Below are 27,365 nucleotides of genomic sequence, written 5' to 3' on the forward strand. Positions count from 1 at the left end.
CAGTCTGCGAGACCCCAGTCTGCAAATCCGGTTCTGCCACTTACTCCTGTGGCCTCAGGCAAAGGTACTCAACTTCTCTGGCTCTCAGTTTCCTCTTCCCTGACAGCAGCGTTTGGTCCTAGGCAGGCACACAACGAAACGGGCCGTTTGGAGAGAAGATTCCAAGTCAGCCCACAGCTATGGCATATACACACTGTCCCCTGCTGACATGCATTAACGGCACTGCGGAAGACTGCTGGTCCACGCTGGTGTTCCTAGTTCTGTGTGAGTACAGTTGCACAGCCTTACTCCTGGCTGCTGGTGGCTCCCTGACTTCCGCTCCCCAACCCCCGAAATTCCTTCTGTAATCCCATCAAGGCAAGGCTCAGGCTGCCTCGTTCCCAGAGGCTGCCGGATAGGAGCACTTTCTACATTTTTAGACAAGGTTCTAAGCCAGCCCTTCCTGGATTCTGTGTCTTGGACAAAGTCCAGGATAAAATACAAAACTGAGGCAGGGGGCTGTCTCTAACCCTCCCCTTGCTCTGCCCTTTCTTCCTCTCCAGGATCCCTGCTGTCCACTCAGCATGCACGCAGGGTTAGTGGGCTGACATTCCCCCAGCGCTCATTTGTCCTACCTGGGGATTCCTGGCTATTGGGCTGTTATCAGCAGGGGCCCCTAACAAGCCGATTAAGGCTAATTACAAAGGGCCTAATTAACTGAGGAAACTGGTGCTGGAACAGTATCCAGAGGAAAAATGTTCTGAGGTTTGGTTGCTGGGAAACAGGCTCTGGGCTGTGGCTAAATTTGGGGCGATCTATAGCGAACCCAAGCAATTAAAAAGAGACATGGAGCGGTGAGAGAATCGGGCTCAGGATCTTTTAAAGAGGGCCCTTCCGTCGTGCTCTCAAGACTTAAAAAACTTTTGTGATGGTGCTGTTATTGCGCATACACAAGGAAGATATGTTCACTGCAGGAAAGGGGGACTGGTTTTGAATCAGATCTTCATTTCTGTGTAAGGTTTTCCACAGTGGGTAAAGGCTGAATAATTTTTTAGGGGTGGAGGGTGAAGTTGGCTGCTGCCAAAGATCCCCCTGGAGGCAGAAGGAAGGGAGGCCTCCATCTGAATCCAGACCTCGAGCTCATCCACTGACCCTTTCTTTACCATTGTGACAGCGCTGTGTCAGGCAAGGCCAGAGAGTAAGTATTAACTCAGGTCCTGCCCTTGAGGTGACCACTCTCCAGCCAGAGACATGAGCTGAGAATGCCTGGAAAATGACATCACAGCTGTGTTTTTTGCAAAGTATTCTCTTGAGTATGTAGTTCTGTCTCCTCGTCAAACGGGGCAGCTTCCAAGATAGAGAAGAGGCCTTCACCAACCGACTGGGTAATCCCGCAAGTCCAGAGTCAGGTCAGGGTCTGGGACCCAGGAAAAGCCTGGGCTGTGGTGGGAGCTGGACAGTGGCCTCTGTTGCGCCCTTGCCAGGAAGCGTAAGGCCAGTGTCCGCACCCATCCGCAGGAATGATGGTTTTTCGGTGGAAAATCCAAGGATGCAGCAAGCCCCTTAATCACAACCAGGCGTCCTCCTCACCCTGATTCCCCCCATGCTCAGGCCTTCCCACCCAACCCAAAAGCTAGCAGGGAGCCTCTGCAAACTGCTACCCACACATGGATGGAGAGTGCTGAGAGAGGGCTGGGCTGTGTGCCTGGGTATGGATTAGCATGCTGGGGGCCACTGTGATGGCACCTTCCTTCCTCCAAGGATCTTGTACAGGGCTCCTCTGGCCTTGGCAAGCAGCCTCCAGATCTGGGCAAGCTGCCCACCCACACTGGTGTCTCTCCTGGGCCCCAGCACTGGGCACTTTTTCCTTTTCTTACTGAACTGCTTGGGATGGGGTGGGAAACGTCCTAAGTAAAGTAGGGGAAGTGACTTTCACAGGCCTGGGTCTCTGTCTGTCTTCCCCAAACTTGTAACCTCTGCCTCCAAGCTCAATTGTTCTGCCTTGCCTCCAGGGCAGGGAGCTGGGGTGGGAGGACATTGGCCATAGCCACAGAGCCAAAGCCAAAGGCAATCCAGAAGATAGTGTCCCGGTGATGCCGACTTAACCTGACAGAGTCCTACAGGAGAGAAACCGACCAGGGCACAAAAGCCAAGGCAGGACGGGGCCACGGGGATGGGATTCACTGATACCTTGGAACCAAACTGAGGGAAGGAGTGGTGTCTGGTAACTAGGACATGTGATGGGGGTATACCCTGGGGCCTCCTCTGTGGCCTGGAAGGGAACTATTAAGGGATGGAGTCAGGCCAGACTTTAGGAACCAGGGACCTCTGACTTTTTTGCTCATAGTTCTACAAAATTCTCTGGGGCTCAGTCTGTGATCACTTCCTGGAGAAGGCAGATGTTCCAGGAGGCAGCAGAGTGCTTCCTGGTCTGCCTGTGGGGGAAGGAGGCCAAGGACGGGCAACACGTTAGCTAGGGACCCTAAAAGATTGGTAATTTTAGCAGAGTTTAGTTTCAAAATCCTTACTATTATTTCAGCATTTTTGTTTTGTTTTGTTTGGGGTGGGGGGTGGCTTCTAGTCTATAGCTTTCCAAATATTATGTCACGACACACATAAAACAATATAATACTTGCTTGGCACAGTGGAAAGAACTGGATGGAGGGGGTTTGGGTCTCAAGACGAGGTTGCTCACAGCTGGAGCCGACCAGCCCAGAGGCACCGGCCACCCTGGTCACCCTGCGGGTGAGGGCAGCTACAGCAAATGGTTGGGAAGCTCCTTGTCATCAACTGTCTCGCCCACTATACAAAGAAGCCTGAGACAGGCTCCAGGAAGCTGGACAGCCTGTCAGGGTTTAATGGGCAGCAGATGACACTGGGAATTAAGAGGACTGAATTGTTTCCATGGCAGATTAGGGAGAACTCCCACATCTTCCTACCCACACTCGGGGCAGACACCAAGCAGGAAGTGATGGAGACAATAGTAAGAAACTGGCTGGCTTAGGCCCTAGTTAAATGATGGATTTCTTATCCTTGTGTCCGTTCTGTGCTTGCTGACTACCGGTAGCGGCCTGTGTGCGGACAGTGACCCACGGGCAGACATCCAGGGCTGTCTGTGCTCAGGTGAGTGACTTCTGAGGCCTTTCCCCCCTTTGATGACAGGAGAGAAGGCTGGCTCAGGAGGGGGCACAGTAAGTGGGGCAAAGGGTGGTGGGCCCGGTGGGGTGCCCATCGAGAACACTCTAGTATTGGTAGAGCAGCCCTCACCTTAGGCCACATCTGGCTGCCTGGACTGAGGTCTAGAAAAGGTTTGACCAGGTCCCCAAGCCCACTTAGGCATTTAGCACCTACCTACGCAGTGTCTGCCCAAGGCACCAAAGGAACCTTCAAATGATTAGCAATCCCAGGGGCATTGGAGGATTTAGCCCCCTCTGAAACGGAGAACCCCGGCAGGCTCAGGGAGGCCCTCAGAATGGATAGGCTTACCCATTACTAGAAATTAAAATGTTGATTTCAACTTCATTTTGTCACTTTAGGCTCCCCAACCTGTCGCCTTCTCTCTTCATGATTCTTACCACATTCAACTCTCAACAGTGTTTTCTCCTTCCCCCTTACTGGTGATGTCATCGTTAATGCACACCGTCACAGGACACATTCTGTACGTGGACACGTATGTGTGTAACATGTGTATACGTATACATATAATATACGTGTATGCGTGTATTTATATGCACACGGGTCTGTACAGTATATCCATATGTAGACGTCTTTGTCCTGCCTTGAGTGTGATCCGTTGGTAACTACTTCCTCCTCAGACTCCAAAGTGCATGAGGTAGGATTCCATCTATGTCCGTCAAAATCCCTGTTTTATCTTAGTACTTAGCACAGTTTCTTGTATGCAGCAAGTACTCAATAAATAATTATTCAATAAATGAATAATAGCTACTAGAATATGCCACGCGTTGTGCTACATCTACTATCGCTAATCATCACAAAAATGTTGCAAGGGATGGAGTAGGAGCCCTGTTTCACGGGTGAGGAGACCAAGGTCCCAGAAGGCCAAGGGCTGCAGGCGAGATTTGAACCGATGTCCACCGATTCCCAAGCCGAGGGGCTGCTGAGTGCCGTTGTCTCCGTGCTGTCCCCTCTGTGGTTCCTTCCCGCCGAGGCACCAGTCTCACCGCCACACGTGCGGGCACCATCCGCTATCACCTGGCTCTCGGCACATCCACGAGGGTGGGGGGAGCCCACACGAACACCCAACAGTACCCAGCCAACAGACACAACTGCCCCACCAGCTATGCCCCGGAAGGCCTTGAGCTGACAAGGGGCGATCAGGACGGGACTGGTCGGTCTATTATTAGAAAGTGACCCCAGCAAACATGCAAAGAGCCTGCTCTCAGGAAGCAGTGGGGCACAAGGCTCCTGGCAACCTACCGGCATAGTGGTAATTTGCTAAAGGATGGCATTTTAACCTGACCGGCTTCCGCAGCAGCAGCATTTCCAGAGTGGCCTGCAGACCCATGGGAGAGAGAAGGCGAGAGTCAGTAACGGGGTCTGTGGGCCGCGCGAAGAGCATTACCTAACAGGGAAAAGGAGTCAGCACTGCAGAGCCAGGAGTTGGGGGTGCTGGGAGGAAAACCAGAGGGGAAACTCCCCTAGCTGGGGCTTCCTTTCTGGCCAGCACCCCATAGGACGCGGCCCTCAAACACCTCCCCCGCCATGCCTGCAGCCAGTTGGTCCTGTCAGAGAAAAACGGGGGGCAGTGGAGACCCCACGCCTTCCCTGGTGAAGACCCCAGCCTCAGAGAGACGGTGGGGCTTCCTCTGGATGGAGACTGAATCTCTGGGGGAAAGCCTCCAAGGAAATGAGTGGCTGATTTGTAACTGTTTTTGGCTGATTTGTAACTGTTTTTGCAGAAAAACCGCATTTCATTACAATTTAACATGAACTGTTGTATTAGTAATAACTGTGCTATATACTGTCTTTCCAGAGAGCTTAGAGAAAGAACCCTTTCAAATATGCCGCCTTCAGCCTCGTCAACTTTAAAAAAAAAAATGGTGCATGGGGAATCGTAGATGGGTTAGGGACAGAGCAAGGTCTAGATTCTTGCTTCTCAAGTGTGGTCCATGGGCCAGCAGCACAGGCATTGGCTGGGAGCTGGTTGGAAACGTAGGACCTTGGGCCCCACCTCCAGAATTTCTGAATAAGAATCTGCATTTTAACAAGATGCCCCAAGTGATTTGTGTGCACATTAGAAGTTTGAGAAGTGCTTCTCTGCAACACTTGTCTTAAAGGATTAAGGAGTGTTCTCTAACATTCTAGAAAATCCTTGAAGGGGATCAATAACCTCATGGGAAGGTAGTATTGGGACACTTGTTTACTTGAACATTTTCATAAAATCAAAAAGCAAAAGGCTAGATCTGATACCAAAACCATGTGTTTACTAAAGAGGAAACAGGTTAGTGACTGAGTACCCTTGCCAGGAGCCCAGGTGGAGCAGGCAAATGGTCAGCTAGGATCCTGGGAAAATGGCACCAAAGGTCTGACTGTGTCAAAGGTGGAAGAATGACCCCAGCTGGTGCACAGCAAACCCTTCATTTTGGTTAGGAGAGAAACAGTTCTATGAACACCGAACTGGCTGACTTCCATAGTAGGGAAGGACAATCAACAGAGTAGGATACACTGTTTCAGGCCAAGTCTTGTCTCAGTGAGGTTTTCTACCTCTATCACCGGAGGCCAGGTTTCTGATGTGAATTTTAAGACTGCTGAAAACAAATTCTAATTTCCCAAGACAGATGTGATCATAATTACTACTTGGGAACAGATGTATAAACAAAAGTCCAACTGCAGGTTCTCCTGCAGGCATTAAATTCTGACCCAATCAGTGAGATAAAGGAACATGGTGGCATGTTGACTGGTCATGATCTTAGGAACTGGTTTTATGGTATTTGGGATAATGCAGAAACTCAGGAAAATACTTTTCAGAATTCTGACGTGGAGAATATGAACTGTGAAGTCTATTTTCACCGTTCCTTACCATCACATCACCTTTGGCCTCGAAAAGAGAGTGCAAAGCAAATTCAGAATTGGTCCCTCCACCGGGCAACGCACTTGAACAGCACAAATTCAGGAGATTCTCCACTGTTGGGGACAATGAGAAGCCACTGCATCAGAGAGAGCTTGGTCTCATGGACAAACACACCGAGACTGGAGCCAGAGACCCCTGTGAGAGGATCAAGCCTTTTCCACCCAGTTCTCCCCACATGCCAATACCTCTTTGCTGGAGGTCATGGTTTTCCAGCTCTGGCCAGGGCTTCCATACCAGTGTGGCCTTGTGTGTGTCCTGGGCCAAGGCAGAGACATCCTGAAGTTCTGGGATCTCTGCTTGGAACCTCAAGCCAATGTTGATACGTCTTTAAGGACAAGAACGAAAACAACAGTGTGGTCTTCAATTTGAGGTCAAGAGCAACTGTCAGGAACTTGAAAAAGAAGGAAACCAGTTCCTTCTGCAAGAAGAATGCAGGGGCATTTCCTCACAGTGTGATCCTAAGATTCCAGGCATGGCCTTTTCACTGGAGAAGGAACAGCTTTAAGATTAGGGAGAGATGCTGCTGGGAGCGGGGGAGAAATCTGCCTGGAGCGTCATAGCTCACTGTAACTCAGACAGGGAGGGTGCTAATTGCAAGACAACAGCCGCCCAGAGCATGGCCACTGGCACCATTTAACCAGGAAAAATGGAGCAAACATAATGTGCTTATTGTATTTGTTATCCCTTTCAGACCACTTTCACATAAATTATCCCATCTGAATCTCACAAAAATCTGTGATGTAAGCAAGGCAGTGATAATTATTCCCACTTAATAGGTGGGTTAACTAAAGCCTAGAAAGGTTGGGGTGCCTGAGTGGCTCACTTGGTTAAATGTCCGCCTCATGATCTCAGGGTCCTGGGATCGAGCCCCGCATCAGGCTCCCGACTCAGCATGGAGCCGGCTTCTTCCTCTGCTCCCACTTATGCTCTCTCTCTCTCTCAAATAAATAAAATCTTAAAAAAAAAAACCCCAAAGCCTAGAAAGGTTAACTTCATCAAGGTCAAATAAAAAAATGGTGCTGGAACTCAGGTTTTCAGATTCCTGACTCAAGGGAGTCGCCACTCTACCACCTGGTCTTTTTCGCGCTTATCTATGAAAATAGCACCTTTGTTGTTGATTCCTGGGTGGCTCAGTCAGTTGAGCCTCCAACTCTTGGTTTGGGCCCAGGTTGTGATCTCAGGGTTGTGGGATCGAGTCGGGGGTCGGGCTCCTCACTCAGCAAGGAGTCTGCTTGGAACATTCTCTCCCTTTGCCCCTCCCCCACTCACCCATGCATGCTCTCTACGTAAATACATAAATCTTAAAAAAAAGAAAAAAGTAAATAGCCCCTTTCTCTTCCATTATACTCCCAGCCCCACCCACACCAAACCTATTTGGAGGACCAGCCAAGAATTTTAGGGAGGGGACGGGGAAACAAGGGCATTTGGATGGAACCTTGTAGAGAGCTCAATGTCACTGGGGATGTGCAAGCATGTGGCCACAACCATGCAGCCGGAGATGGGGTCACTAGGTTCTCTGGATATAGGGTTTCATGCTTTAGTATGCACTTAGTCTTTGGAAAGAGCCTTGAAACACCAGTACTTGAGAACTACCATGATCCTACAATTTCTCTAACTTCTCATTCGGTGGTTCCTCATCCTCAGCTGAGGCTTCTGTTCTTAAAACAAAAAAAAACCAAACCAAAATTGCTTTTTCTTACGGTTCAACATCAATGGTCTGCTCTCCAGGCCCTGGGGTGACTGTCACGTTGCTGCCATCAATGCTGTCTGAAGCACAAAAACCAGAGGTCAGTGGTCAACAGGAAAGGTACCGAAGAAACTAAAGCCAATGAGCATCAGTGACCTAAACGGTCATAATGGGACCCGTCTCCCACCCAACCCATGCCAGAGTCACCCCCAGTCGTCTTCAAGGAACCGAACGGCACGTGCCGCTAAATGGCTGAGGGTTACTCATTTCTCGCACGGGGTAAGGAGAAGCCAGCGCCCCGATTCTGGTCGGCTAAGCTCTATCGCTCCTCTGAAACCATTCTTCCTCTAGAAAGAGATACCAGCTCCCGGGCTCTCCATGCTTGACTTTTATACAGCGCGTGCAGAAGATGTGGAAGCCGGGTGTTGCGAATAATACTTAATCCTATTTGTCTATCGACTTAGTACAGGTGGGGGGGGGGGAGGTCTCCGACGATTATCCACGGCCCAGGCTCAGGGAGCGAGGGCACACTTCCAACTGCTCGCTTACGCCAAAGGGGCCGTCATTACGGCTGCGGGGTCTCCCCAGCTAGACTGGGCTTCCCCTGAGGGGGAGTAGCGCCGCGCAGTCTAAGCGTCTCCGGCAGAAGTGGGTGGGGTGCGGGAGCCCCGCGACGGCGGCGGGGGGGGGGGCGGGACGGCGGGGACTCACTGGAGCGGCACAGCAGCACCCGCGGCGTGGGCGTCAGGGGCGTGAGGGGCAGCTGCGGGTGGGCGCCGGGGCCGTGCCCCGCGATGAGGACGTTGCTGAAGAGCCCCGAGCCCTGGCGCACCGGGCTCAGCATGGGCGGGGGCGTGTAGGGGGGCAGCTCGTGGGCGGGGTCCAGCAGCAGGTGGTCCCCGAGGACGCGCGGGGAGCGCAGCTGGCTCTGGTACAGGGTGGCGCCCGAGTACGAGGCGGCGGGGTTGGCGGGGTAGGAGGGCGGTGGCGGGATGAAGAGCGGCTCGGGCCGGTGCCGGAACTTCTTCTTCTCCGGCAAGCTCTTGAGGGCTTCCTCGGCTCTGGCCGCAACGGGCTGATGCTTCTTGGGGATTTCCTAGAACGGGAAGAACGGTCCGAGTCGAATCCTCAGGCTTTCCCCACAGGCCATTTCCACAGGTTGAGGGAAGGGGAGCGTCTGTTCTAACGGGGGACACCGCCCCCCCGCCCGCCACCTGCCCCCCTCCCCAACCCTGCATCCCCTGCCTCGAAAAACCGCCACCTCCAGTTCCCACAGGGCGAATTCGGTGGCCTGACGGGGGAGGAAACTTGGGTTTGGGAGGAAATCCCTAATGTCTGGAGAGAGATGGGGGTGGTAGGAACGGTGGGTGGGCAAGAAAGAAAAAATTCATTCTTTATTGCTTATCACCGCATTCCCATCTGCTGAGTGGAATCCAGCCGAGTGGGCCCTTTAATTCCCCACCGCTCCCAGGGGACGGCCATCAGGGACAGATAACACATGTTCTGAGAAGGGGACAGAATAATCTATTCAGGGAAGCTGGGCAGAGGCTGTGGAGCAGGAAGAGGGGGCCAGGCCTAGCCAAGGCTCCCAGGGCCAGTGACCCACACTGGGCTCTCCTTCGAGGGAACTCTGGAGCTGAGGGAGAACCAGCTACCGTCTTTCAGTGCCCGTTTCATGTGCTCTCCGAAAAACGGATGTGGTGAAGCCCCCCGCCCCCCACCCCTCACCACGGCTGCCACTGCTCCCAGGACGGTAGCTCGTTTGCAGCAAGCCCTTCTCCTGGGTTGCTTCCTGTCAGCAGTGTTCGTTTATTTTATGGCAGCGGAACCAAGCATAGTCTGGAAGGAAGATCTGCCACATGGATACATATATACTAATAAGTAAACATATGCACATAAATAGATAAGCAGGGCATGCCAAAGCCAAACAGAAACAGACTTGGGGTGGGTGCCAGCATCAGCCCAGAAAAACGGAGAGCTGGGTGTGGCTGGGTGTGGCTGGGGAGGCCGAGGTGCGGTTGGGAGAGGCAGTGGGGATACCTGCAGAAATGTTCTGGGCAGTCTGTGGTACCCTCCCAGGCCCTGCAGGCCAGTGCCTGTCAGAGCTGCAGTTCCTGGCAATTCCTGTGCCCAGGGTGGCACCCGAGTAAGGAGGCAGCAGGGGGTGATGGGAAGGGCTGGCCATGGTCATGTGACCAGCTGCCTCCAGGCCATGTGACCTGCTCCAGTCACCCCTCAGCCCTGGGCTCCCTTTGCTGCCCCTCCTGTTTCGCCCTCAGCTTCACTGTCTTCTGGGCTGCTGTCCCAACCCCCAGGAGGGAAGTCTAGGGAAGCTGAGGGGTGGGGAAAGGAGAGGGGGCAGAGGGACCCCTCCAGGCTCCCAGCTCACCCCCAGGGGGCTCTCCTGAGGCCAGAGTGCTATAACCTGCCTCCTTTCCCCACCAGAGGGCTCCTCACCACCTGAGGCTGAAGCAGAGAGAGAACTCTGAGAATGGGGCGTGGATGTCTCTGCCCCCCAAGTTGGGAAGCAATCCCGAAGCTTTATATATACCCTGTTCCCGGATAACTGATGAGGCCATCTGAGCACAGGCTGACCTTGCATGACTTTCAACCCTGTGCGGGAATCCAGACCTCTGATACAGGTCCCTTTTGGGCTCCCTGTACTTGAGCCTTTGGTCCTGTTACTCCAGTTCTCAACCCCAGGCAAGGCTCGGAGACCCTGGGCCAGGGAAACCACCCAGAATGTCAGGTCTGGATGTCACTCGAGAGGAAGCATTTACAGGGTTCCACCTCTACCAGGCTATTCAGACTCTGGAGGTGGGACCACTCACTGATAGGTTTTAAAAGCTCCCCAGAGCAGGGAGAACCACTGAGGAGTCCAACCCCCAGCTCAGGGGAGAAACCCAGGCTTTTCAAGGAAGAGGGTCTCAGTTGTCTGCGTCCCCAGGGGGCCAGCAGCAGAGTGGGGATTAGAACCCAGGGCTCCTCCCCAGACATTTTAATTGCTTTACATCAAGTGTCAGGACCTTGCCCCTATTTACTCAATCCTAACTACATGCCTCTAGCTCAGCTTATCTCATTTAACAATGCCTCTCTCACCTTTTCCACAAAGCCAGCTTCATCTCTGCCTTTAAAACCCTGCTCAGAACTGTGCTCACGGTGGTCTTCTGAGCGAATTCATACCAAACTCCCTTCGTCTCCCCAGTCCCTAGTTACTTTGGCTGCCCAGGGGTCCTCCCCTCTGGGGGACCACTGTTTCCTCTCTGCCCTGGTTTCTTTACCACTGTCTTAAATTGGGGCAGAGGGTGCTGCCTGGGGCTCTGACCCCTCTGTGACTAGGAACCATACCGTCTCCAGCTTCAGGCTGAGAGTTCTCTAGGGGTAGAAACAGTGTCTCTCCCGCTAAATCAGGAACTTCCCTGGGCAAAGCGGGAGCTTGGCTGTCATTTCATCTCTCTGCTTGTTACTGGCCCCCAAGTCCTGCCAGCTTATGAGGACCGCGCTCACTCCCAGAGGTTCCCCCTCAGCCTCTCCTCTTCTGAGGCCTTGGTATCACATAGAGAATCAAGAAGGTTCCTTCTGGACTTTTCTAGTTCTCTTAATTACCCACCCTACCCCTATTTTGGCCCAACCCCACCCTCATACCACCTGGAATCCCAGCAGCCACTTATTCTTTGAGGACAAATATGACCCAGCACACCACTTTGTGGAGAGGGAACAAATCTGATGTAGTCGACCACATGGGTTACAGACTCCCCAGGGGAGGGAAGGAGGTAAGAGGGAGGGAGACAGAAAGAGTAGGAGAGAGGAAGGGAGGGAGGGAGGGAGAGAGGGAGAGGGAAAAGGAGAAGGAGAGGGAGAGAGAGAGAGAGATCTCTGCCCCAGAGCCAAGCTAAGCTGCTTGGTGAAGCGCTTGGAATTTGAGAAAGAGAAGGAGAACTTCAGAGTGAGTTGAGAAACACAAATCTCTTTGCTTTCCTGAGATTGGTGGGTGGGTGTCTCTCAGTGGAATTACTTTGGGAACCTTAGTGAATTAGGTCCTCTAAGGCTAATAATGCAGGTGGGATACCGAAAATATAAAGCATCCGCTTAAGCTGACCATCAGAACGGATCCCAGGGCTACTGCATGGAGGCTTGCTGTGCCAGGGCTTCCATCTGTAGCTGCTGGATTTGAGGAGGTCTGGAGATCCTGAAGTCGGGGGGCCAGGGCTCCAGGCAATAGCTATTTATTATCTGGGATAGTACTTCCGTATTTTAATAGCTGTGATTACCAGCTGAGTTATCGTCTTTGTTTCCCTCTTGGAATACCTTCAGGTCTCAGGATCTACCCAGACCGTTAGCATGGTAGAGTAACGGGTGTTCGCTGGGGAGCAGGCAGTGTGGACAAGGACGGGATTCCCAAGGCGGCCGTGTGGGGCTCACCCCGAGAGACCAAGCCATGTCTGAGCTCAGGCCAGTGACCCTGGAAGAGCTGCCCCATCTCCAGGAAAGCAAAGAGATGTTCCCACCCCAGGTGGGCGGGGGCAGAGCAGCAACTCACAGCAGGCGGGTGAGGGGCAGCCCCTTGGGGTGAGTGTGGGGGAGAGAGGGTCATCCTCACGAGCACGGGCATCTCGTCGTCCGACATCGAGCTGGCTGGCTTGTCTCTGGCGGAGGGGGCGGCAACGATGCTGCTGGCGAAGCCCTGAGAGCCTGGCTTGGGCGGGAGAAGCTTGACAGGGACAGACACGGGCATGACCATAGGCGTGAGGCTTTCTGCCTCGGGAGGGAGCTGCGGTGGCGGCGGAGGTGGTAGTGGAGGCTGGGGCTGAGGCTGAGGCGGCAGGGCCTTCTCTCCTTCCTCCTACACAGACAATAAAGGCTTTGATCCTGGGCTGAGAGCAGCCTTCCCAAGGGGGGACACACTTTGCTTTTCCTGAAATGTTGCAGGACATCATGCGTGGGTGACAGAGAACCACGGCAGGGTGGTTTCCTTCCTGCAACCCTGAGTCCCTTGGCTCAAGTGATGCCAGTTGGGAGGGGACAAGGCCATGCACTCTATTTTCTATGTTTAAAGAATCTCGACCGTTATCACTTGTATAATTAAAGCAGATATTGAAGTTTTGTTGTTGTTGTCGCTTTTAAAGAAAAGGATATGGACTGGTAATCAGGCACAAAACAAAACATGTAAGCTCTTGTGTGGGACCTCTTAATTCTATGGGCCTCAGTTTACTCATCTGTCCAATGGAAGACAAAGCTCTTTGAGCTGGAATGGTCAGGAGATGGGAGTGAGCCAGAGTATCCAGGATTTTGGTGAACAGAGAGTTAATCCCATAGACTTAAATTTGGATCAATAATATCTAAAGACTTTAAGAAATTCTTTGAATCTTAATCTCACTCTAAAACTGCATGGGTAGCTCACCACATGGATATCCTCGCTGGATAATCCTGAGGGTATTTAAAGACCTTCCATTGCTAGAGTCTCACACTAGTGCATCGGTGAGTAGAAAGTGCTGGCTGAGAGCCCAATGGTCACATTAGCTTTCCCTGGCCACCGGCTACTACGCTGGGAGGCCCAAGAGACTCTGGTCTTAGGTGCTTTAAGCAGCAGAAGTTAAAAATAATATCGCATCTACGTGTTTTCTTTGCTGTCTTTTTCAGGAAGTGGAGAGACTGGGATCCCTCAAAAGGTTTCTAGCCCCTCTGCTTTTGACCCTTGTTCATGAAACCAGTGGAAGTGGGGTCTGTTTGACCTGGCTGGCTCCTAGGGGCAAAGCTTAAGCACTCCCATTAGGGAAGGATGGTGCCTCCCCAGGGGCCCACCGGGGGGTCACATCACTCTCTGTCTGACGGCAGCAAAGCAAAGCAAGCAACACATGGCCTGGGAAGGGCCGGGAGCTGGCTCCTGCTAACCTGTTTGAGGCTGGGGGAGGCTCTCATTCCCCCGTGGGACCGCATGTGGCCATTCAGGGCAGGTAGGCTCTTGAATTCCTTCAGGCAGATGGAGCACGTCAGTTTGTTCTTGGCATCAAATTGCTCCCCAAACACTCCTTTTGGTTGGCCACTGCTCAAGGGTAGGACCAAATGGAGAGGACACACATGTTGACAAAGAGGAAGGGTGACTTATCACAAGACCTCACACCCCACAATGAACCCATTTCATTCATCCAGTGCTCCCATGGCCCCACTTGTATTATCCCAATACCCTTCAGAGAACTAAGCCCACTTTACAGAGGGAAAACTGAGGCTCAAGAGTGGGAATAAGGGCTTACTCAAAGTCACACAGGAGTTGAACAAAACGTCCTTCATTCTAGGTCATCAAGTGCTGGGTTTTTTCCACCTCTGGCCTATTTATTATCTTTCTAGAGTCAGCTCAGGCTGCCTCTTCCAGAAGCCTCCCCTTGGAGACACGTGTCTAAGTCCCTTGGTTCAGCCTCTAGACGGCATGTCTTAGCAGTTTGTCAGGTTCTGGCTAAGAATTTACCATGCCCATGATGGGGGGAAGCAAGTCTATACTATTTACTGCTGCATTCTCAAAGCTTAGCTCTCTGCCTGGCACATGATAGATACTCAATAAATACTTGACTGAATGAACAGTGGACAGAACATGGCCTCTGGAGTCAATCCCAGTATTGCCACTTACTTGATGTACAACTCCAAGCTCTCTGAGCCTGTTTTCTCATTCGTAAAGTCACAGGAATAAAGCCAAGGATGGTCGAGTGCTTACTATGTGCTAGGCACATGGTTATCCTACCCATCCCCACTGGGCTGCTTTATTACACAAAATATAGAGTGCCTAGCACACAGTAAATGCTCAAACACCATAGCTGCTGCTATTATTATGATATACTTCTTTGAGAAATTGACTTTGAATTTGAAAATGAATCTGGAGAGACAACCCAGGAAAACCTCCCACTCTCCCAAAATGCCAACATGCCTTCTTGCATCCATCCTACCTTGACTCGGGGGACCCTGGCTGGGCTCTGCCATCAGGTAGGTGCATCTAATTTTGAGCCATGCAGGACATGGGAAGAAAGAAGAAAGAGAAAAAAAGTGTCTTTCTCACGGGAGGAGTCTTTGAGCTGAGGGAACCCCTGGGCCTGCACTTTCTAAGATGCTTCCCCGAGCTCACAGGGGCCAGCAGTTCATGTCCAGGTGCTGGGTGCACCTGACACTTCTTTCCCTTGCTTCTCCCAGCCTCCCAACTTGGTAACGCACCTACTCCGGGAGCTGCCACCAGCCACCAGCCCACCAGGACTCAATCCCCCACCTCGTTCCTTCCTTTTCTCCTTGACCACTGTGTGCACAGACAGGCTCCATTCCCGAGAGAAACATGGAACAGAGAGCTGGACGACACAGCGGCATGCCCGGAGACCTCCTGCTCGTCAGGTCGGCATTGGCCATGCCACCTTATTCTTATATTCATAAAGGCTCTCCATTACCAATGGGCCTGAGTCTCAAGCAAGACAGGGTCAAGGGGAGTTCATCTCCAGCCTCCAGCAGAGCCTTCTCTCCATCTCTCCTGGTCCCCTTCCCCCCTGAGCCTATTGTCACATGACTATAGCACCTAGAACATGCCAAGGCATGAACAGTGCCCAGCACACAGGAGGCCGTTTTGTGACAAATACATTTGGGAAACAATCATGGTTGACAGCCGTGGCCCACAGGCCTGCCAACGGTTTTTGTTGGGCTAGACGGTTTTTAAAAGTCCTGATAAGGATGCCATCAGATGGGGCCTTTGTATTCCAGGCCACCAGAGCTGGCACCACTCCTCATTATCTCCTAATAGGCCACTTTGCTTAGTCCCTTTACCTGCCTGAATCCTGAGCTAAGATTCTCATCTCTGAAGCTACAGGAGGTATCCCCTCTGGGAGATTCCCAGCGCCCACTGGCACATTAAAGGCTCCGAGAAGCCCCTCAGCATTGCAACCTGATCCACTTTAGGAACCCTCAAAATGGATTCATTTGGAGAACCTGTCTCCCCCCAGCCTTATCTATTAAACATTCTATGGTCTTCCTGGTCTGAGCAATATGCTTGGAGAAAGGCTGTCATAACGTGGCCTCCTTCCCAAAGGGGGAACAATTTCACAAAGGAATTCTCTGCAGATTCAGACCTGAGGGGACCAGACACCCCACCGTGTGGTCCCTGGGCCCCTGACTCAGGCCTTGACCACTACGTGCATCATTCAGGACCTCATATGGTATTCTGGCCACCTCCGTAGCAAGATTAAGCTCAGTGGGCAGAGGACTGAGTCGAAATCGCTTCTGTGTCCCACGTGCCTGGCACAGACAGCGTCTGGCACATGTGGGCGAACGTTCGTGGCGTGAACAGGGAACAGAAGCCCGGGAGGGGGCTGGCTAGAGGGCTGGGCCCTGCCTAGACAGACTCAGCTCTGGCTAGCACTGCAGCATACCCAGGTACCCGGAGCTGCCCCCACGCTGAGAGTACCTGGGGCCACAGGGCACTGGGAGACAGCTGCTGGTGCTGAGGCCCCACGCTGTTGAGGTGGATCCCCCCGGGGGACAGGAGCGGCCGGTGCGGGAGGGCCCCGCCGAGCCGGTTCAGGTCCGAGCTTGCTGGGTCTCCCATTCCTGCAGCGGGAGGCCCCAGGTCGCCGTGGGAGCTCAGCATGGCCTGGGCCTGCCTGTCGCTCGGGTAGGTCTTGGGCTGACTGTCCTCGCGCTGCTGGTGCTGGGGCAGGTGGCTCTGCTGGCAGAGGTGGTGGCCGTAGGGCTGCTGGGGCTCCTGGTAGTAGTACTGGGGCACGGAGCCCAGCTGGATCAGCTGGACAGCGTGCGCCTGCTCCGGGCCGTACTGGTGGGGGTCCCTGTGATAAGAGGGGGGCTGCAGGTGCATCTGCTGCTGCTGTGGCTGAGGCGGCTCTTGCAAGTGCTGCATCGCGGGTTGGGGCTGGTAATACTGAGGTATCTGCATCGGACCCTGCCGCTGCTGCAGCTGCTGCTGGGGCTGCTGAGGCTGCGGCGGGCGGGGCTGCGGCAGCGGCGGCGGCTGCTGCGGCAGGTCCTGCAGGGGCACGTGCTGCTGCCCAGCCTGCGGCGGCGCCGCCGCGTAATACGGGTGCTGCTGCATCTGCTGCATGTGCTGTCCTCCCTGCACTGGCACCTGAGCCAGCGGCTGCTGGTAGTCGTAATACAGGTGCCCCTGGCTGGCGTGTGGCCCTACCTGCAGGGCTGGCTTGGACAGCCCGCCGGGGAAACCAGGGTGAGCCTGCTGGGGCACCTGCTGGTAGCGAGCAGGAAGAGCCGGCGCTGGGGGCTCCATGGGCTTCTGGGACAGCAACTGGCGGAGGGCACTGTCAGGGGCCCCATCCATCACTGCCGACTGGGTGTGCAGCACCTGGGCCATATTGTTGACCTGAATTCGCAGGTTTTGGTTGGCGAACACCTGGGTGAAGGAGTCTAGCTTGTGCAGGACACCGCTGGTGAGTTTCTGGGTCCGGATCTCGCTGGCCTGGGAGTAGGTATATTGGTAGCCATCGGTGGGCTCAGGCTGGGCTGGGGTCCCCCACATCATGTTTGAGTTGGTCAGGTTGCCGCGTAGCTGGACATGGTTTCCAGGCCCGGTGTGAGCTGCCCACCCTCCCTGCCTCGAGGTATCCACTTGGCCCAGGTTTTTGGAGCCAACAGGCAAGCCTAGACCATCCCGAGTGTCTTGAGGGAAGTGGGGGGAGATGGGTGATGCCTGAGGGGCCTCCATTCCAGCCCCTGTGACTGTATTCCCATAGTTGTGGTTCAGCCCGCCATGGATGCCAAGTGGGGTCTGTTGGTAAAAAAGGTTCTCACCACTGTGGGCCACGTGATTGGTCTTGTAGAGTTGCTGATCCCCCATGGCGCCTGCCTTGGCCGGGAACGTCCAGCCACAAAACCATAAAAAAAAAAAAAGGTCAATGAAACAAACCCAAAAGGACTGAAACCCTGAGAAGCTGAGAGAAGGTGTCCACACTATTCCACGGCTGACATGTCTGTGAACGTGGCTGCAGCCAGATGTTCCTGTTGGTCTGTACCACTCATGTGCAGAGCGGGGGGCTTGACATGGTCACGCGGGCCAAGGTACGGACCGAACACTGCCGGGGTGCAGAGATGCCGCGCACGCCTGCAAGACAAGGTGCAAAGCACAGGACCGGATTTACTTGGATGCTCCGCAGGAACAATGACATCTACCCTGACCAGTTAGAGAATTTAATACAAAACAGGAGACTTGACTGGAAATAGCCTGTTTCATACACTACACATCCTTTACACTGATTCTGCAGATCTGGGCCCTCATGGGAGTTGGGAACTCTCTTACTTTCCAGCCATTGTTCCATGGTTCATTAGTTCATTGATTTGTTAATTCATTGTTTTGCTCACTGATTAATTCCTCCTTTCTTCTGGGACTTGGCACTATCCTAGGACCTGCAGGGGATGTGAAGAAGGTTAAGCCATTCATTTATCAACTTACCTGCTCAACAAATACTTACTAGACACCTACTAAGCGTAAGGCACAATGCCAGGAAATGATTATGACATGGGCCAGCTCTTGAGGTGTTTATGGTTAGAAAAGGTGATGATGGGTCACATGAATAAATACGATGCCAGAAGGAAGGATGCACGTAATAAAAAGGTAAAAATAACAGATATGGGAACTCAGACTGGAGAGCTTATGCCAGATAAGAACGGAACCGGAGAAAGTTTCCAAGGGGAGTATTGCACACATTAGTTTGCCTGTCCCGTCAACACAGTTCCCTGCTTTCTGAGGTCCCTGCTCAGGGAAACATCTCTGCACAGTGCTGACCTGGCATGAAAAACCATACTGGGACATGTCTTAGAACCATGAACTAGGATATCTAGAGAGACTGGTTTAGTCTGGTTTGACTCAGACAGGTCCTTTAGGGGACGTCTAACTGGGGTCTGTGAACCCCTGGGAGTACACGAAGACGTTCCAAGCACTACACACATGCACTCCAAGTTTTAAGAGAAAGTTTTTCTTTCTCTTAATTCCCAGATCCTCAAACTTCCATAGAAGCTGTTTTCTAGAACTGACTGGTGACGAAGGTGCAAGTTGACGTTTTACACTTGCACTCTCACAACTGCCCTCCTTCTCTACAAAAGAAAAGACAGACCTCTTACCCAATCCCAAATCTTAACTGGGCTTATTATCGCCCCAGTAAAACCCACCTGGCCACCATCTAGAAAATAAGCAACTCTAATAAATGAGTGGTGAATCTTCTTTGAAGCTGGATGGTTTCCAATTCCTTTTATTTCTTAGGAGGGCCTAACAGAAGTAATTAAAGTCTAATTGTTAGTGATAGATCGCTATGTGATTTTCGGTATAGAACTCGGAAGCAGATCAAGAACTGAGTGATCGGGGCACCTGGGTGGCTCAGTCATTAAGCGTCTGCCTTCAGCTCAGGTCATGATCCCGGGGTCCTGGGATGGAGTCCCACATCGGGCTCCCTGCTCCGTGGGAAGCCTGCTTCTCCCTCTCCCACTCCCCTTGCTTGTGTTCCCTCTCTCGCTGTGACTCTCTGTCAAATAAATAAATAAAAATCTTTTCTAAAAAAAAGGGAAGAACTGAGTGATCCTGTTTTAACAAAACTTCTATCAGTTCACACAAATGAGGATATTCAGGGCTTACATCTCTATGACTAAAAAATGGAAATGTAATCAATGTCGGCCCGTCTCAAATCCCATACAATACGTAATATTCTTCCACGAATATAAAAACAAACTGAAGAAATAACCCAATGCCAGCAGTATTCTATTTCTGGGCGTGGGGATAACTGTATTTATTCAAGTGAGTGTGCTCACTTGGATAATTCAAGCTGTACACTCTGGTCATATATAGGTATGTATGTCTTAAGTCAATAAAAAGCTTTATTTTAAAAAGTCATCCAGCATTACCATCTCACCAAGAGATGCATCTTCAATATAATTTTAGGTTTTATGTTTATTAATTATTTATCCAAATCAGCAATACATTTATGTTATTTTGATCATGTCCTATTAATAATTGTTAACATAACTCAAACCAGAGAAAATTTTAATACTCAAAGCTTTATGATTTCAGGAAATTAAAGAAGTTTTAATTTCATATAAAATTGTTACAAATATGATAGGGAAACAAATGAAAGAGTTTTAAGCATAAAATAGATTACATATATTCCATTAGGATAAAATTCCACAGGGGAAGTGAACAGAAATAAAGTTTCAAGAAGAAAAAGGAACACTGACAATTAGTGAAGAGCGTGTTCATGCATTTTTAAAATGGATGATGGTGGATAGCAAATGCCTATGGAGCTTAGATTCCACTGGATAAATTTAAAACAGTGACGTAATAGTTTTATTTAAAAATATCAATGTTTATAATATACTGGAAATTGCATCTTCTGCAAATGTATGATAAAAAACGTAGATGTAAACTGAAAATGTGTGAAGGGGGTCATTACATTTACCACATCCTTTTATGGGGGATTTCAAGCAGCAAAGTGTGAAGACCATTGCAGTAGCCCCCCTCCAACCGGGAACTAGACTGAGTTGGTATCTGTCCCTTTCTGAATGATAGAGAGGGACAAATTCAGAGCAAGGGATTTGCTTTGGTTTGGTAGAATGAAGGGTGGATGAAGGGAACCAGTGGGAGGAAACCATGGCTGGCCAAGGAAAGCTAGAGTAGATCCTGAATATGACCACGAATGGCTACTGAAGGCATCCGAGCAGGCACAAGGATGCTGGGCTTGATGGTGCTGAGCTTCAGAAGCAAGGAGACCCACTCCCCTCACTGAAAATGCGGTCCGTATCACCTGGGAGCTTGTCAGAGATTCAGAATCTCAAGGCTTCAGCTTCCATCTACTGAATCAGGATCTGCATTTTATCAAGACCCCCAAGTGATTCACGTGCACATTAAAATTTGAGAATTTTAGTAGGCTCTCGCTGCATCCAGGTGAGACATAACTAAGACCTGAATTTGGATGATGGCGAGCAGAACAAAGAGAGAAAATGAGAGAAACATCCCCTGTGCTGCCACTGGGAAGTGAGTCTCCTTCAGGGGCTTATGACCCAGTCTGAGGGTCTTTCTCTTCTCACACAAGCTCTCCTCCTTGACATCCCCACTCACCACTATACCTTGCTGACCCCCAGTCACTACTCCCAGTCCGGAGGGTCTGGGCTCCTGCTCAGCTGCCTACCCCAAATTCTACTTCCATATTCAAAGGCAAAGTCAACATCATGTTCCTCAGAATGGATGCTCCTCTAAACTCTTGCCCTCAACTCCTCCCTCTCCTTTAACCAACCCCACAACCTATCAATTTACCTCCTCATCTGTCTTCTGGACCATCCCAAGAGCCTCCAACTCATCTCCCTGCTTTTGGTCTTGTCCATGCTACAGAGAGCAGCAGCAGAATGAACTTTTTAAATTTAACTCTGACCCCATCACTGTTCAAAATCCTCTGAGGGCATCCTAGTGCTCTTAAGGCTAAAAATCAAAATCATGAACAAGGCCGATCGGGCTCTGAAGTTTGTCCCAGTCTGGCAATGTATCTCTCTTTTCTTTGTTCTTTACCACCTTCTCATCCCACCACCCCAAGCCATTCTGGTCTTCTCTCAGTTTCCTGAAGCTGCCACACTGCCTCCCACCACAGGATCTTTGCACATGCTGGCGTGCCCCCACACCCCTAATTTGGAAAGCTGTTCCTTTCCCCATACTCTTTTCATTAGTCACGTCCTGGGCATCCTTCATTCAGATCTCAGCTCAGACTGTATTTCTTAAGGAAGTCTACTCCGACCCCAACCACAAGTCAACATCAGGGTCATTTCTTACACATTCATTTCTCTCAAACCACTCTTCTCAGTCCATAATTGTACTTCCACCAGTGCCATTATTTGATGAATGGATTTCTCTTTATTAGAGCAGGGGCCATGTCTATTTTTGCCTATGATTTTATTCCCAAAACCTACCATAATGCCCAGCATATTGTAGGCCCTCCAATAGGGATTTGTTGAAGGAGGGGTAATATTTGTTGAATGAATGAATTGATGAATGAAAAAAAAAAAGTTAACAATGATCAAGTGTCCCACTGAATTGGTATCAGCAGAAAAAGACACAGTGTAGGGGGAATATTCATTCTTATGGAGAACAGTTAGGTTTACCTGGGTCGTGATGGACAAATAGAGTTCATACAGAGATGAGAAGACCAGGAAGGGTATTCTGGTTGAGGGAATGGTGTGTATAAAAGCATGGAGTCAGGTGCAGGTGTCCATGTCAGGAACTCACTGATGATCAGACTGAACTTGTAAGGCAGGGATAAATTGTGGGGGCTTTAAAATGACCGCTAGCAGTGTTATCCTGTGGGCACTAGGCCTGATGATAACAGAATGCCCTGCCTAGCTTAAACCTCACCACTTAACCTTCCTCAAAAGGCTTTGCACCACGTTACCTCCCACAGTAAGAATTACTTATTGAAACTCACCAGATTCTGACCATGACCTGATTTCATGTCCCTCCACCATGCCCCTGTGGGTAGAATGGAAGCTAGATAATTTTACTTCTGTTGATGTGTCTGTTTTGTGTTCTGAGCTACAGGAATCTATTCTTTATTCTCTAATATTTTCAGAACTGGAAATGTAGTTTACTTACAAGTACAGAACCCTATGAAGTCAGAAGTGGTTCCTGGGTCAGCAGCATAAGCATCACATGGGAACTTGTTACAAATGCTAACTCTTGGCCCCTACCCAGGCCCACTGAATCAGAAACCTGGTCAGGGGACAGCAGTCTGTGTTTTAATGGGTCCTCTGTTGAGTCCGATGCCCTCTCCAGGTGAAGACTGTGGTAAAGCTCATCTGGTCTCCCCACATGACAGATTTAGAAGCTGAGGCCCAGAGAATAGTGCCTGGTTCACAGCGGCAGGCATTCAAGAATCATACGTCGAATGAAGAGAGGGGAAAATGACTTCCCTAGGAAGAGATAACGAGGTAGTGGCAAAACCTTGTGCTATTTATTTTACGTTAAATTTATTTACTTGACAGAGAGAGAGACAGAGAGAGCCAGCACAAGCAGAGGGAGAAGCAGGCAGAGGGAGAGAGAGAAACAGGCCCATGACGGAGCAGCGAGCCCGATGCGGGGCTCGATCCCAGGACCCTGGGGATCATGACCTGAGCTGAAAACAGACGCTTAACTGACTGAGCTACCCAGGCGCCCCTATCTTAGGTTAACTTTACAGATTTTTAAATTTTTATTTATTTACTTTCCCCAAGAACTTAAATACTTCCTGTGTATAAATTTATATATATATATATAAAATATATATATATATTTTAAGTAGGAACTATATTTATGTGGTTCAAAATTCAAAAGGTGTAACGGAATATACAAAAGAGTGAAAATACCCCAAATAAATAAGTGCTTAAAAAGAAAGTGAAAAGTCAGAGCAAATTTTTTTAAAAAGGGTATGCGTGAAAAGTCTTCCCCTTGCCTCTATTCCCAGACACCCAGCAGCCCAGCTCTCTTGGGACAATCACTCAGATTCTTTTTTTTGAAAGATTTTATTTATTTATTTGACAGAGAGAGAGACAGCGAGAGAGGGAATACAACTAGGGTGGGTGGGAGAGGGAGAAGCAGGCTTCCCGTGGAGCAGAGAGCCAGATGCGGGGCTCGATCCCAGGACCCTGGGATCATGACCTGAGCCGAAGGCAGACGCTTAACGACTGAGCCACCCAGGTGCCCCAATCACTCAGATTCTTGCATATTCTAGAAACATCTGCCTTTTGCAAAGATGGTAGCATGCCACAGTTCAGCATTTTGTCAAAAGGTATTTTAAGTATACATTTACAACCTAGAAACTGTTCTTGGTGGATTAATCAATCTAGAATTGTCATACTACCATCTCAGGACTCAAGTCTTAATGATTTTTCTAATAAGGTAACTGCTTTGCTTATTATGTAAAACATTTCCTATTGGGTAATTGGCACCAGGAGCTTTTTCACTCATGAACTAATTAACAGAACTACTTTCACCACTTCTTTGATCAATTCCTTCCTTAGAGCAAGACTCTGGGATTCCAGAGTGGAATCAACAAATGAAGGCTGACTCAGAACCCGAAGTGCCCTCTCTGTTCCCCCCGAAGCATGAGAGTCACATGCCCTGCTTCCATGCCCATCTGCCCACTGGCTGTCCCGTCATTCCAAGGCAGGGACGGCATCCTACTCATACTGTGTCCCAGTGCCTGGGACACAGCAGATGCTCAATCAACGCTCATTGAACTGAGACGCTGAGCCAAGCAAATGAGACGGAGAGCACTTTACCCCTGACATGGACCCAGGGATGGAACTATTATATTCTGTTTCAGGCCAAGTGCCCTACAGCACCAGAGTCACGGGATACTGTAGATAATAAGGCTCTGCACAGACTTTTCAGCACAGGAGTTTTTCTGTATGGGGCCAGCTAGTAAATATTCTCAGGTTTGTGGGCCATACAATCTGTCACAACTTCCCAGCTGCAGCGTGAAAGCAGCCATAAAATGATACAGCACGAATGGGCGTGGCTGTGTGCCAATACAACTTTATTTACGGACACTGAAATTTGAATTTTACATATTTTTCTCATATCAAGACATATTACTGTTCTTCTGATTTTTTTCTTCAACCATGCACAAATGTAAAAACCCTTCCCTTAGCTCACAGGTGGTATAAAACCACGTGTAGGCTGGGTTTGGCCCCCGCCAAAGTTTGCTGACCCCTATTCTAATGCATCAAAGTCCCGTCCCCCACCCGCCCACCCCAGGCACACCAGGAGACAGAGCACAATCTGCAAGGAGGCTATCTGTCCAAAAGGACTGTCCTTTGAACCAGAAAGAGAGAGAGGGAGGAAGTTGACTTTGGCCAAGGACTCAGCGGGACTTGTTTGCTTATAATTCAGCCGGGGTAACACCCTGCTCCCGCCAGACCACCACTGCTGGTTGGAGGAAGAAAAACCAAAAAGATTTTCCTTTTCCCGACACTGGGTCATCATTCAGAGACTGTATACACAATCCCCTAAATGACTTGGCTTGGGTTTGGGGTAAGCCTTCCCCTCAGGTCTGTCAAAGGAGCTTCATTTGGGTTCTCTTGGGATTCTTCGCAGTCCAGCTCTTGCCCCAGCTCCCCAGAGGCAGCAGAGGCCAAGGGCAGTTCTCCAAGGCGTGGGCCCACGGTTCATGGTCTCCTTTATAGCAATGTTGTTGTTCTAAATGCTTTCTGATTAGTCTTCTAAATAAAGCCGGTGGATATTTTATGATTCTGTAACCCAATTACCGTGGACGAGTTCGGCCGATGATGGCTAATAGAACCAAAACGTTCCCCCTCGCAGAGTGACTGGTCTGCTCATTTCCTTGGCGGCCCGCTCTTCCCTGCCCTGGGTCTCTGCTGACTCCCTGTGGTGGGAGGATTTCCAAGACTGCCTTTGGGCTCCAAGGGACACTTATTTCTCCCTCTTTCAGACTCACCCTGTGGCATCAACTGTCCCTCTAAGCCCAGGAACCAGGAAGAAGCCTGACGCAGAGCCTGGGAACTTGCAAAATGGAGTTTGGATTTTGCTTCCTGTGGACAGCTCACCACCAGTACCTGGCAACGGGAGATATTTCACTTTCTGGTGTGCAGGGTCCTGGTCCTCACTGTCATTGCTCACTCCTTTGGGCTGGCAGTAGTCCTCGACCAGGGAATCAACGCTGTCTTCCCCCAGTGACTGCCACGTGCCATTTCTTCTCTCCCTCCCCAGCTGGCATGGAGGATGTGGATGCTGAGGATGTGGGGAGATAAGGGATCATAGGAATCTAGGATGGCTTCCTGGAGGAGGCAGCCATGATATGAGTGTGCCTTGTTGATATATTTCTACATATAGTCTTTCAAACCACCTTCCTCCACAAATGGCTAGACCTGGGTAGGGATATTAGGAGTATGGGCTTGGACTCGTGAATATGGTGCAATTAGACAGAGGGGTGCTGGAGGAGCAAACAGGAGCCTCGGCTTTGGCTCCACTGACTCTCTGTGTGACCCCGGGCAAGTCATTTGCCCTGTCTGGACCTCAGCCATGTTTTTATGTATCCAGATAATTAAAGCCAAGCTTTTCTAGAGGGAGCCTGAATAAAATTCATAAAACCCCTGCCTCTTCTTTTATCAACTTGTAGAGGCTGAAATTAATGGTTCAGCATCTAATTAGTATTCAAGGTGTGGAGCAGACAACTGTTCATGGGTGAATGCACACAACTTAGTGACCGCTACGGGGTGTCTACCTCCTCCAGGACAGAGAAGTTAGGGAGGAGGAGGCAACTGATGTGAACCGATGTGGCCCAGCCCTTCCTGACTCCTCAGCACCACATGATATAACTGCTCTGGAAGACTAGAGTGGGACTTGCTCATATGCACCCAGTGGGATCCACGTTCGTCACGACAGGACAGATGAAGTCAGTCTCCCCAAGTCTCCTGGGGAGAAAGCGACATGTGGGGGCAGCGTAGGAAATTTATACCCCACACTTCGGGTCCCTTAGATCTCATGGGAGCAATGTGATAGGCTCAGGGGTGGTTACGCCAGGGACGAGGTCCACACGGGCTGCCTGACTCCTCCATGAAGGCTCCTCCCAACCACAGCAGGCCCCTCCTGGTGGTGGGGAGGCTGACAGATGATGCAGCCAAGAGGTCTGCAGAGAGAAGGCAGGGCAGGGGGATCATCCGAACAAGCCACACGGGAGGCCCCGAACACTGGCTACTCCATAAGAACATGTTTCTCCTAAGGAGGAGTTGCTAGGAGAACTTCGGTATCCACCAGCAACCATAATGAAAACCTTTCCTGTGCTAAGAGACCTGACCAGGTCATAGCTGCTGGCCTCAAGAGGCTTGCAGCTGCGTAAGGGGCCTGGGGACTTCACAGCCCGGAGACCAGCCATCTGTGCCCTGCCCGTCCTTTATATTCTTTCATACAGCCTCACTCCAAAGACCTACTGCACCAGGACTCTGCTAGAGGAGATAAAACCCTGAAAACCTGCATCTTGAAGCTCATGGGTCTGGGGGAATGAGGCTGGCGCGGGGCTTCCTAAAGACTCCAAGGAATTTCACAAGGAGGAGGCAGAGGAGGGCCTCCAAGGGGGCAAGGTCACCCCAGCCAGGGCCCAGGAGGCACAGTGGGCAGACACCTGCTGTTGGGGCTGGGGGTGGGTATCTCTGTGGGGTGTCCAACTGGAGGGGGCTGGGCCTGGGTCCACAGGGAGGATCCACCACTCCTGCTCCCAAGGACCTAGGACTCGGGTTTTGTGAATCAACACGGGACTGCAGCCAAAAAAGGATCCCCATCCCTGAAGCTGTCCAGGGCAGGCCAGGGCAGGGCAGGGCAGGGCTGGGAGAATGGAAGATTCCCCTCCAACTGCTCTGACGATGCCCTAGGGAGTGTGGCGGATGAAGAGGGACTGAAGGGGTGCTGGCTGGTGGGTAGATCTGACGCCTGCACTCTGCCTCCAGCCTCAGAGTGAATTATAAATCTAAGAAAACACAAGTCAAGCTTCTGAGGGCTCCATTCCTGTCTGTCACTCAAGCCCCACATCCAGCACCCTGGGCTGAGCCGCCAAGAGAGCCTCTAGCAGGTCCTTGGTACAGACTGGCTTCTTCTGC

The 27,365-nt window shown here is 50.9% G+C and overlaps 1 protein-coding gene across 2 annotated transcripts in view; it reads right to left on the reverse strand.

Annotated features, from left to right (window-relative positions):
* Nucleotides 1-27,365, reverse strand: part of TRERF1 (transcriptional regulating factor 1) — a 200,554-nt gene that overhangs the window by 19,960 nt on the left and 153,229 nt on the right. The window contains exons 5-13 of one of the 2 annotated variants that reach the window (XM_034991500.1): nt 16,186-17,850; nt 14,693-14,739; nt 13,650-13,800; nt 12,358-12,600; nt 8,469-8,853; nt 7,771-7,837; nt 6,256-6,395; nt 6,020-6,123; nt 4,417-4,492 (exon numbers count right to left, since the gene is read on the reverse strand). In XM_034991500.1, coding sequence (XP_034847391.1) covers nt 4,417-4,492; nt 6,020-6,123; nt 6,256-6,395; nt 7,771-7,837; nt 8,469-8,853; nt 12,358-12,600; nt 13,650-13,800; nt 14,693-14,739; nt 16,186-17,586 — 2,614 coding nt within the window. In that variant the 5' untranslated portion in view covers nt 17,587-17,850. The remainder of the gene's footprint in view (nt 1-4,416; nt 4,493-6,019; nt 6,124-6,255; nt 6,396-7,770; nt 7,838-8,468; nt 8,854-12,357; nt 12,601-13,649; nt 13,801-14,692; nt 14,740-16,185; nt 17,851-27,365) is intronic. The other variant, XM_034991501.1, reaches the window with a different exon arrangement.

Source organism: Mirounga leonina, unplaced genomic scaffold (genome assembly GCF_011800145.1).
Source record: "Mirounga leonina isolate KUSES-001 unplaced genomic scaffold, KU_Mleo_1.0 Mir_53, whole genome shotgun sequence".
Taxonomy (NCBI): domain Eukaryota; kingdom Metazoa; phylum Chordata; class Mammalia; order Carnivora; family Phocidae; genus Mirounga; species Mirounga leonina.